Source organism: Patiria miniata, unplaced genomic scaffold (assembly GCF_015706575.1).
Source record: "Patiria miniata isolate m_02_andy unplaced genomic scaffold, ASM1570657v1 HiC_scaffold_9, whole genome shotgun sequence".
Lineage (NCBI taxonomy): Eukaryota > Metazoa > Echinodermata > Asteroidea > Valvatida > Asterinidae > Patiria > Patiria miniata.
In genome coordinates, this window is record NW_024037076.1 from 26,797,515 (window position 1) to 26,810,494 (window position 12,980).

At 38.7% G+C, this 12,980-nt stretch overlaps 1 protein-coding gene across 2 annotated transcripts in view; it reads right to left on the reverse strand.

The window, feature by feature from the left end:
• Positions 1–1,371: 1,371 nt before the first annotated feature.
• LOC119719948 (prominin-1-A-like) overlaps positions 1,372–12,980 on the reverse strand; it is a 54,675-nt gene continuing 43,066 nt past the window's right edge. The window contains exons 21-25 of one of the 2 annotated variants that reach the window (XM_038189433.1): positions 12,597–12,665; positions 10,617–10,706; positions 9,163–9,281; positions 2,563–2,597; positions 1,372–1,690 (exon numbers count right to left, since the gene is read on the reverse strand). In XM_038189433.1, coding sequence (XP_038045361.1) covers positions 1,686–1,690; positions 2,563–2,597; positions 9,163–9,281; positions 10,617–10,706; positions 12,597–12,665 — 318 coding nt within the window. In that variant the 3' untranslated portion in view covers positions 1,372–1,685. Of the gene's footprint in view, positions 1,691–2,562; positions 2,598–5,671; positions 6,125–9,162; positions 9,282–10,616; positions 10,707–12,596; positions 12,666–12,980 lie in introns of those variants that run through there. The other variant, XM_038189432.1, reaches the window with a different exon arrangement.

Genomic DNA, 12,980 nt, shown 5'->3' on the forward strand with positions numbered 1-12,980 from the left:
AACAACTAGGAAAAATTTGGAAAACTTGAAAGCCTGGATATTCTCTAAAACCTACTTTCCAATAAGACATTATTAGAAATATTTTTATTTATAAATTACAGTAACACTATAGTCATGATCCGCTTTCAATTCTCATTACAACTACAATTACAACTTGTTTTTGATCAATTTGAATCTATTTATAAAAATATAATGGGAAAAAAAAATGCCATGCACCTGTGAATATATTAAATGCATACAATGAAAGGCAAATACAATTTTGTTCTATGATTGTCTGATCATTCATTATTTACATATATTTTTTTTTAAATCTTGTTTTACCCCATTACAGAAACTTTTGTACAAAGAAAAGGCAAAAGAAAAATGACTACAGGTTTTAAAAGGCACTAATTAAAATACATGAAAGCTTGCACGGGCAAGACATAAAACAGCAACAATTCAATAACCATTTTATACATGGTTTCATGTTTTGTAAAACTCAGACTTTTTTACATTTCCGTCGACCCTCAAACTTTTGATGAGAAAAAATGCATGCAATAGTACAGCGCGTCCAAAAATACCCGCAACTTTTTATTTGCGAGGCTCTGGTGTCGGCGCAGATACACATACCGCCATTATTTTTATACCATTTTAAAGCTTGGAATCTGAACTTTATCCCTGTCGAGTATTGGTTTGATATTTAAACGAATTTTAGAATTATACGTGTTCAAATAAAGGCATGTAGAAAACAAACTCAACCGATTTCAAGGCAAATCGATGATGCCGACATCAGATGCAAACTGGAGTCACACTTTGAGCGCAATTTTTGAATAGGTACATGCTTGCACATGAATTTCAAAATTGAACTTGAAACAAATAACAATATTGTGAATTCATTTAAGGTGTAGTCTACGTGGATCGAAAAGAATAGGAAACACAGAAAGTAGAAGGCAACAAGATCGTCACATCATGAACATGATGAACCATTTCCACATTAGGGAAAAATGCGCATGATTGATTTTCCTTGAAATCGGTTGAGTTTGTTTTTGGCATGCCTTTATTTGAACACGAATCATTTCAAAACCCTTTTGAAAATCAAACCAATACTAACCAGGGATAAAGTTAAAATTCCAAGCTTTAAAATGGTGTAAAAATAATGGCTGTACGTGTTTCCGCCGTGACGCTAGAGCCTAGCAAAAAAAAATGTTGCAGGTATTTTGGGACTGGCTGTATTGCCCCTCAGCATGTTTGTTGAAATAAACATGTTGTTCAATATATTGCAATCTGTCCTTTATTCTGACATGTATTCTGATATGATTGGCAATATGTCCAAAGGGGTATGGCGTCCTCCACAGGGCGTCCTACCTGAGGCATATGAGGAAGTCATTTGCAAAGTTGACAACCAGCCCAACAGCACTATTGTTTCCACAACAGAAATCTGACATGACTAATTTAGTTACCCCCTTTTGCAAACCCTGAAATTTTGTATACATATCCCGACAGGCACAGGTGGTGCACACACCTGCCTGAAATTAAATTATTCAACATGTTATGCATTTGTTTCAAAAAAATTATCTCCTTTGTCTTTTCTCAAGACAGATGACCTGATTACATCCCATCGGCAATGTCAGGCATCTTCTTTTTGTCACCTCCAGGCTCATAGGATTCAGTGGCTGAGCCTTCTTCCTGTCCTTCACTGACATTTTCTATTCTGTTTATTTAAAGAATGAAAAAAAAAAGTACACAAAGTTGATTTGTGATGTTCAGTGTCATAACTTTGCGGCTGGTACACGTCAATGTTAGGTAAGTGGTAACAGGTATTAACAGGTAATTCAATGCAACCCCCCCCCATAAAAAAGGGGGGGAAGAGTAAAATCCCAAAATGGAAAACTTAAAGATATAGTCCATCATTTGTTATTTGTGCATTTTGTTCATTTGAAGCAACAAAAGTGTTAAAAATCTAAAGAAGGGTGCTGAACAACTAACCTGATGAAGTTTCAGCTCAGCTTCAGCTGTATATTTTGAGATAAACAGCATTCTAGGATCTCGATTTCAAATCAAAAGTTGCTGAATCATGTTTTGAATTGGGCCTGAACTCAGCGTCCGAGACACGTTCTCACTGAGCCAATTGTAGCTCTACGCGATGTCGCGCACCGATCCGACGAATTATATATACGGTGCGTCCATTGGAAAGCCCTTCTTTCGTTGATTTCTTCAAAATGACAGCTTGCCAGAGAGAATAACTATCTTTCAACCAAGTATGTTTGTCAACAATAATTACGTCAGTTACTTTTTGGATAGTTGCAAATGATGGACTATAGCTTTAACTTGCATTTGCAGGAAAGATTTCTTAACTGTTAAAATTTGTAATGCCTTAAATCTTACAGGAAAATGGATCTTCATAAATTGTAACATTTTTTTATGACATTCTACAGTTTGTCTGTTAAGTTTCTGTTAAGTTGCAGTTACTTGTAAATGCTATTTTTGAGATATTTAATTGCGCTTGATGAGTTAAAATGTAAAAGACGAATTTGCAGTGTTATTTATTGGTTCAAGTTGCATCATAAAATAAATGTAAAATACCGTAAGTCTTCATTGGCATTGTCTCCATGTCGTGTCTGCAATAAACAAAAAAGAGGATTTTTGTTAAGTATTATTAATTAAATGTTTGTCCCTTTTTGCAGAATGGAAGTTTGCAATAGGGAGACGTAAAAACTTTATATTAGATTTAGCCGTCCACCGATGTCATTTTATGTGATTGGCAAGCTCAGTAGTCAGATGGTTAAAAAATATCTATGGTTCGAGTCCCACCGAAGCAAATTTGTCAACAAAAAAAATTTAACAAGCTCTCACACAGAGTATACAGCGCTTATAAAATTACATCAATGAACGGCAAAACCAAATGTGATGCGATCAAGCTAAATGAGTCGTTTGTCGGCAATTATGATTTTGAGATACAGCCCAAAATAGGTCAGCAGGGGTGGAAATTTCTAAATTGACTTTTTTGTAAAGGCTACATATGTCCACTTTCATGTCAACTATTTTGTCAGAGAAAAACTCATGATAAAAGTAGTTAAAGTGTGACATTTTTGCTAAGGAGTTAATATTCAGTAACCTGAAATAAAGCATGTTTATTGTTGCTTAATAAACACTTCAATTTTGAATTGTTGATATCTCAGTTTGATTTCTCTGTTTTTTTCTTTCTGATCTGCCTGGGTTCTAAGTCCCATAACTTCTGAACAGAAGGTCGTATTCACATGGGGTTTTCACCAAATATATACTGAAAGATAGCTCTATTCAAAAATGTAAAAAAAAAAAAAAAAATTGAGAAGGGCCGACAAACGACTCATTTAGCTTGATCGCGTCACAAATGTTAAAAGTTCATAATGAAAGTGATGAATGAAAATAACACCATGTATTGGACAAGTTTACATCATTTCAACATTGGTCACAATGGGTACAAATTTCTAAATGTAATCCCAAATTTATGCAAACAAAAGTGATGGTACATGGAAGTACAACCGAATTTGTAAATTACACATGAGATATTTCTATAAGCAACACTTATATTTTCCTCACAACACTTCTCCAATATGATTCATGTGCATAAAATAAATCTGTAGCGAGATGTGGAACATCTACAATCGGAGAAAAATAAAACACCGGATCTCATGGAGATGTATGTTGCTGATGGTATTGCATGACATCTTAGACAATTGTGATAGAGTGTCTTGCCCAAGGACACAAAATATGATCCCATGGTAACCATGTGCTTTATGTGTAGCAGTATTTCTTACCATTATTTGCCACACCAACTGACATAAAAAAGATGAAATCCCAAATGAATTTACAGTGCAAGGAAAAAGCACGATGTGAATTTTTTTTTTTGGTGAAAAACAAATCGCTTCACGGCACAAAGATGCTGGAGTTTTTTTTATTTTTTATTTTTATTATTTGCCACATGTGGACTGACACAAGAAAGATGAAATCCCCAAAAGAATTTACAGTGCAAGGAAAAAGTATGATGTGATTTTTTTTTTTTTTTTGAAAAACAAATCGCTTCACGGCACAAAGATGCTGGAGTATTTTTTCAAAGTAAAGATCATTTGGGAAGGTGGATGGTGTCACAACTAAAACATCGGAACTTGCATTGGATTTGAATTTTGCACATTATTTTTTTTTAACATGAGGAAGCACAATGAATTAAATGACAGAATTTTCCACTGCTGGGTTGGCCAGATTTACGGTACCTTTGGTAACTGTCAGTTAAAAACACTGGGACGCTGTTTGTGTTTTGATTTCAGTAAATGTTGAGTAATACATTTTTCACAAACAGCGACCTTGTGTCTCAAAAGGAACCCATGGACAGTCCGACACATGCACAAGGACTCCCTCAACTGAGTTTGGGAGACCACTAGGAGGGACAATCAATTTGTACCCTCATTCGAAGACGCTATCAGTTTAAAGACTTCTCAAAGTGTATGCACACAGTGTGTCCCCCATTCTGAGGTCTCGAAAGTGGTCAAAACACTTGTGAGTTCATGCAATCATGAGCCCGTAACCCTTTCCTTTATACATCCATGGGCGACTTTTGTCAACAAGAAACCACCAGCCCCCTGCTGCTTACCAAAGAAGATTTTAGTAGACAAGGTAACAACACACAGAACAGTGGAAAATATCTGTTTAGGTTGTTAACAACCTAAACAGATATTTTCCACTGCTTCTTAACAAGGTGGCATGTCAGTACCGGTAAGTTTAGCTGCTCCTACATCAACCAAATACCAGCTGAAAGAGTGTTTACCGTTCATTCTAATGCTGTAGTTTATTGACAGGTCACCATGACAAAAATGGATTGAAAAGTGCTTCAGAAGTGTCCATGCACAATTTTCAGGTATGCGTAACTGCCATTTTGGGTCATGTGGTGAAATGGCTTGCAGTTAGGACCAGATGAAAAATGAAAACAGGCAGAAGTTTCTTGTTTTTGCACATGAATGGCCGTGAGTTTACATCACATGAAGGAGGAAAGTTCAAGGAATAAACTGAGCAAACAGTACAGGGAAAATCCTATATATTAAAAGATCCAATGCTGTCTGACGTCTGTCTGTCTGTCTGTCTGTCTGTCTGTCTGTCTGATGTACATGTATGTGTCACGTTTTTTTGTAATGGGCCTAAAGAGTATGCAAACTACAACGGCTATAATGAGTGCGTTCGATTACCTCCCCCAGCTTACTCGCGCCTGGCTCCTCGCGTAATGACAGACATGCGCAGTGTAGCTAAATAAACAAACGGTTTCGGGTAAAGTTTTGTGCAAGAGCTGGAAAGTTGAACTTTGACATGACACAGGCTGCATCCGAATCAACTGTCTAGAGCTAGGTCTAGGTCCACGCCCATTGAAAATACGCGGGGACGCGCTGACAATGGACGTAGCCGTAGCTCTGGAAGCCCGTTTCGGACACGGCCTGAGGCGCCCGCCGGACGTCACGTTGGCAGCCATGTTTATTGCATGGCCTTATGGGATACTTAGCCCAAGTAACCGGCTCGGTGAGTTGGTTACTTGGGCCAGGCTCGAGTAAGCGCAAGAAGTCACATGAGAGGTAAATCGAACGCTGTCGCGCTTGCACGAGTAAGCGCGGGGGAAGTAATCGAGGCGACTAATAAACAAAACATATTGTTGATGATGAAACATGTGGCAAATTTGCCTAACCAAGTTTTACCAGGCCCGCTGGGGTCAACATGCAGATTGAGGTCAACCAGCTAGCTAGTCTAGGTTGAACAAAAACGTGAGGTTTGAACTACCGTAATTGAGACTTGAACAGCGTCTAGAGATCTCCCCATGACTGACTACACAATTTTTCAGTACTTGGAAGAGCCAAGTCAATAACAATGTGCTAAAGTATTAGGAGAGGGTTTAATCACCTAGCAAATTTCAAGTCTCATGCGAGATGATTAGTAAAGACAACCTTTGAAATTGTACTACAGCAAGCAGCACCTATGGTATGGCATTGGCATGATTGGTTCATCATCTACATGTAAATGAGTGACACATGGAATGAGAATGATTTGCATGGACAGAGGAAACGCTCCATTTACCAAGGACTTCAACCGAACCACATCGCCGTGATTCTCTCCAGAGACTGGGCTTTTTCTGGAAGTGGAATAAAATTGTGTCGCACCATCGTGAGGAAATTTATTTTAAAAAAAAATGTTCATTGGCTTTTCGGGCTTCTCTTGGAATTAGCAGTTTTCACAGCTAGTCATATATTTGAGAGCGTGTCAGGAAAGTGGCTGAAAGTCCTTTCCTTTCCTGACAATTTTTATTTTAGTGAAAGTAACTCAACTTTAATTGCTTCTGAAGTTCTGGTTAGGGGTGGTGGGGGATGTAATCTAACGATTCACCATATAATTACTCTTCACAGGTTTTCTGTGTTTCATCAGCATTTCTAACATTTCAGATTGCTGAGCTGCATTGACCTCAATCTACATGCAACAAGAAGCAAATGTGACATGAAGTTACAATTTTCTTCAAGAGTTTGCTCAGGTTCGAATCCCACTTCTGACACCTGTAAAATTCTTTAGGTCACTCTTGGTTATTGGTTAATGGTCTGTACAATGCACAATGCCTTTACTAAATGTCACAACTCTTGAATTGTTGCCATTAATAAGCAGGGACACAATATCATAGAGGGGTCTGTATCCTTGGCTTATACAAATGAAGTGAACAAAATTCAGGTTCAATGCATGTTTAACCGATCAAATTGAGAAGTTTCTGTAAGTGTTGGCTTAGGTTCGAATCCCACTTCTGACACCTGTAAAAGTCTTCAGGTCATGATAGGACTCTACTCTGACTTCTATTTGGATTCAGTTCGATTCCCACTTCTGACACCTGTAATATTCTTTACGTCATGACAGGACTCTACTCTGACCCTATTTGGGTTCAGTTCGAATCCCACTTCTGACACCTGTAAAATTCTTTAGGTCATGATAGAACTCTACTAGTGACTTCTATTTGGGTTCAATTAGAATCCCACTTCTGACACCTGTAATATTCTTTACATCATGACAGGACTCTACCCCGTATTTGGATTTAGTTCGAATCCCACTTCTGACACCATGTACGATTCTTTAGGTAATGATAGGACTCTGCTTTGACTCCTACTTGGGTTCAGGTCGAATCCCACTTCTGACACCATGACATTTTCTTTAGGTCATGATAGGACTCTGCTCCGACTCCTACTTGGGTTCAGGTCGAATCCCACTTCTGACACCATGTACGATTCTTTAGGTAATGATAGGACTCTGCTCTGACTCCTATTTGAGTTCAGATGGAATCCCACTTCTGACACCATGACATTTTCTCTAGGTAATATTATTTTACATGGTACTTTCCACTGGATTATGCAGTGCACCTTCACAATGCTGGAAAAGAACTGATGCTATAGCCACAGTAATGACACCAATTTGCATACATTTAGATTTGTAGAGATAAAATGTGTATCAAGAGCCATCGACTGGCCTGCAAGGTAAGGCAAAATATTCTTCACCATACGAGCCCTCACACAACACAACTAAAGAAAAAGACCATCACAAAAAAACCATGAAGGCTGTCTGCCTGTCAAAGGCAAGGCTCTTTTTTTTTCCAATTTACTAAATAACCTTCATTTATGCTGTGCATGCTCCAATAACTTAGTATCTGTCTATTGCATGAAACTAGAATTTGATTGAATATTCAAGTACCGACATTAAGCTTAATATCATGTACATGTATGTATCCATATATTTTTTTCGAGGTAGCTGACTAGCTAATATTTCACAGATTTTAAAGATATGCACATTTTGGGCTAAACTTCCTCACGGAATGATGCCTGAAAAGTGGCTGTCCACAAAATCGTGGCATAAATTGACAAACAATCAAACCATTCCACTTGTACGAATGAATAACATCGCAGACGTTTCTCGTCATTTTCTTTAGACTGCTCACACGTTTTCGAATATTCTAATTGGTAAAATGCTGAGATATTCGGTGATGATCAGCAAAGCCCAGACTTCCATTGATAAAGAACATTTCACCCTTAATATTCCTTGTGTTTTTTTATCGGGTGGTGGAATGGATTAAGCAGAGGGCTTAATTTTATGTACAGCTGTTAGTTATGGAATGATTGATGGACCAAAATGTGTTATTCATGCTGATTATAACATCAGTATAAATCTTCAAAGTTTTACAAAATAACCTTTCAATTTATGTGCCTAAAATGCAAAATGTGGATTCATAACTGTAAATAAACGACCATATTTGGGAATATGCACCTGCGGCCATGCGCCTGCAGCCGATTTCACGAAACAGCGCGTAACTTACGCCATGTGTAGGACTTGCGTAACAATTTTATTGTGCAGCTGTGCAATAAACTTACAAGCGTAGCTGTGCAACGTTTTAAATATATAATAACAGCATTTACTACGGCTGTGTATGATTTTGTTCATTCATGAAAAAGTCGTTGAATCACCTCCGCCCGCCGTTTTGAAAATAGTTTTGTCAGTCATTCTTCGGAATCACGCGGGCACCGTAAAAACTCGGTCACTAGTAAAAAGCAATTCATTTACTTGTATCAACCTTGATAAGTTGTGCAACAACAGGCTCCACGACGATGACGATTTGCTGGTAAAACGGGTCATCGGCAGTCGCTACGCCACATCTTACGCCACCTTAAATGACTGTGCAAGTTACGCCATAATTTGTTGCGCAAGTCGCGAACTTACGCACTATGGAACTTTCGTGAAATTTGTCATAATTGAAACATTACGCAGCGTGGAATGTTGCGCAACCTAAGCAATAAAGTGTGGCGCACAATGACTTGTGCCATTGCGTAAAGTTTCGTGAAAATCAGCTGCTGCTGTTGGACTCTTAAACATTCAAAATCTCCACTGTATTATGGAAGTGATCCATGATCGTAGCAAGCATGCTGCTTTGTTGCATTATATACAATGCACGCAGGATGTGTCGAATGAAAGGTACACCGAAAATATTGGGACTACAAATTTAACATCCTCAGACTGACAAACCACCTTTCAAATTGCAACCACATTGGCAGTGTTCAAGTTCACGGTTTTAACGAAAGACCCCGTTATTTTTTCGATTACCTTATAAGACGACATTCTCTAGTGGTACAAAAGCACGAGGCTACTTACGCATTGTAGTAGTCTTCATAGAAGCGCATCCGCCGGTAGAACTTGGAAAGCTTGACAGCAAAGATGATGCTGGGAATGAAGAGGAGCACACACCAGCCCAGACAGAGCCAGAAACCGTTCTGTTGCAGGGGGGAAAAAGAAGGGGGTTACAGTCATGCTGCGTGCGATTTACTTGGCTACACTTCCGTAGGTGCCCGTGAAATCACCAGTTATAGCCAAGTAATTTGGGGACGTGGCCTTAGCAGTATAGCACTGCTAGAGATAAGGGCCCACTTTTGCGAGTTCTGCTTACTGTGAGCAAAGAACTTTCGCAATCTCCAGCAGAAAAACGGTCAGCTAATTTAACATGTATGTGAGCAAGACATTTTGGCATTTGCCTGCTCAAACATCAAGTCACGGGCTTACCGGGCCAGTGCGAAACCTCTATGCTAGTTTGTACACACAGAATGGTGATAAATATAACACAGCAGGAAAGCCATTAAATGGGGCCCTGTTGCATTAACACTTTAGCCACTGTAGCACCAAAACCACTCTACCTATAACTCCCTTTGGCACCTGAGACCACCCGGGCATTCTATGGTTTTATAGATTCTCCAGTGAATAAACACAATGTAATACAATTTTAGTACAGGTGCTAATGGGTTAAAAGGTTAACCCTCCTACGCAAACATACATTCCGTGCAAAGTTGTCCTTTCAGTCAAATTCAATCAAGTGACTGTTTTCAACACTTAACAGCTCCCAGCTTTACATGAAGCAGGACTGACTGGCTGGGATGGTTTATGTAGCTTGAAAAAACGTGCTTTGACTGTAGGTGATTGATAAGACAGCCAGGCCCGTTGTCAAGGGGGGGCCTGGTGGGGCCGGCCCCCCTCGGCGAGCAATTGCCCCCCCCCCCCCCACGGCAAAAGCCGTACATGTGTATTTTTACGGTAGTGGGCCCATGTTGGTACTTTGGCCCCCTCTGACGCTAAGGGCTGGCGACGGGCCTAAAGACAGCTGTGCCTACCACTTGCCTACTTTTGTCTGTTGACTGAATTTGACTAGTCACAGTGCTTGCTTGAAATATGATCTGACAGTTGGTGACTAGCCTGTGTAAAAGGCATGGCAGCGGAAGTGGATGGAATGTTTGACTGTCTGTGACTGTTTAAACAGTAGGAGGTAATGGGTTCCGAACAATAACAATCACATAAATCTGACAGATGCAAAACGCTATTATACAGATATCCAAAAGAAGCAGAAACAATGTCAAAAAAATTACACCCCTCAAAAAACACGTTGAACAGTTATGATAAAAATAAAAGGCTATTTGAAAACCACATGACATGTGTAAAACAAGGAGACTGCATGATGAAACCTACGATATTGTCTGAATAAAAAACAAAAACACGATTTAAAAAAAAGGAAATAGATAAATGGGTTTGGAATGCTACCAAGAAAGAAATGAAATACTTACAAACGAATACACCATGTTGTTGCAGACCAGAACCTCCAACGAGTCGTACAGATTGGCGATAGGTTTACAACCGCCCACCTCGTTATTCACCTGTAACAAATGTTGCAAAAAGCAGTACGTCATTTCCTGAAAGCTTCATCATTTTACAGAAATTTCATCAAGAAAATTATAAATGGTCTTCTTCTGATTTTGTTATTAGTTCAAGGATTGTTTGTTGGTATTTATTTCGGGAGGACAACATAAGAAAATACCAGTCTTTACTTTTGTTTGATTTGAATCCTTAAAGGCCAATAAAATTCCACAACTTTTCCAAGACCAAATTATGAAATCCATGACCTTGTTCTTCAAAATGCAGATCATAACTGTAAAGTTTGTTCCGTGACAAGTGCTTAACACAAATGGGGATATCATGGGGCACAAATTTGAAATCAAAACGCTTGTATCTGCAAAATGTGTCGCATGACGTCGGGTATAAAAATCAGTTTTTGGATACTAAATTATGAACATACAAAGTTGAAAATTTAAAATAAATTGGTCCTCACAAAATTCCATGGCTTTTGTCATGTTTACCAATTTGCATGACTTTTCCAGATCTGGAAACTGATATTAAAATTCTATGACTTTCCAGTTTTTTTTCTAGGCCAAGCGAACCCTGTCCTTATGCAACTTTAATATTGACGAAAGAAGACCTTGCGTTGTCATTTTATTCCTGTGAGATGTGGATAATTTGTCATTTTATCTTCTTCCCGTTTTCCACGGTAATTTGACATAAATGCCCATAGGGACAGCTGATTTACGTTTCTATTTTTAATTTTTGTTTTGCAGGCCTTGGGGGGGGGGGGGGGAATAGAGTATCCCCATTGCATCCAAATGCCATGTATTGTCTGCGAGCACTTTGGAGATTAACCCTTTGTTTTGTTTTTTTCAAAACGTTACGAAAAATTATACCGATTAGATATAACCTAAACCTACTGGCAATATAAACAGATTACTTCTCCTTACTCAATCTCTAATTACACTTTCCCCTATTTGTCTAACTTTGCCGGTGGGTAGAAGGTTTTTGTGACATAAAATCGAGCTTTTGAGCCCTCCCAGGAGACAATTGGGAGTTATCCTAACGGCACTCTACCTTTCATCCCGTGCTACTGAACTACATTATACACTTTGTCTGATGCACTTCGAGCCCAGAGGTAAAAGAGAAAAACAAGTTTGTGCCAAATCCGCACAATAAACTGTGAGTTTTTTTCTTAGAATATGTTTACGTTTTCCTTTATATGTCTTTTTTCTCTTGGGGGGGAAGAACAATTTAACTTGTGGAAGCCTGAAAGATTACAAAAAAATACCCCGCAGATTCTGTCAAGGGAATTTTAATTTAGACTTAAATCTTACACAAAATATAATACATACACATAAACAACAAAAGAATATTAAGGAAAAAGAGATGGAAAAAAAAATGGAAATGACAAACATTTTTTTTTTTTTCAAGTTTGAAAATGAACTTCCCTCATGCTTGACCGAGTTTTTCAATAAAGTGTCAAAATTTGGTCGTAAAACAGCACTCATGATATTATTCTTACCATTGCACTCATAAACATTAATTATTTGCATACTGTACCACCCCAAAATGCCCTGTCACTTAAGCTCGGTTCATACTCGGCGCGAACGCGAATTGGTGACGTCATGGCAAGTATTCGAGCTGCGAATTTGGAAAAGATTTGAACACATTTCAACTCGGGCGAATTTCGCAGTGAACATTTCTTGACGTCAAATTCGCTTCGCATTCGCATTCGCGCCGAGTATGAACCGGGCTTTACTCCCTGTACTGTCAGAAACCGCTGGGGCATTTTGTGGTTTTATGGATTCTTCAGGGAATGAATACAATGTAACACAATGTAATACCATGTGATACAATGTAATACAATGTAATACAATGTAGCACAGGTGTTTATGGGTTAATACATGTAATGAGCTTGTACCCACCTGCGTCAGGACATACAGGACGTACTGGTCCACGTAGTCAATGATACCGTCCACAAAGCTCTGAACAGCCTGGGTACAAACACAAAACAAGAAGTCAAGTGCAGCAGCTTAAGGTAGCAAACCAGTAAATAAACTTCCATAGACCCCAATGGTAAATGCTCCCACTTCAAAAATTCGGGAAAAATACTCACAACTCTCCAAGGTGTTCAAGACACACATCAAATTGAAGCTTATTTCATCATCTTTCATTTTCTTTTCAATTTTTGGGGGTCAACTGATGACTTTTAGGAGAAATATCCATCTGAAGATGATCACCCCTGAAAATAGTCCTGAAGCCCATCGCCATTTTGAAAAACGATGCCTACACTCCATTGCAAAATAGAG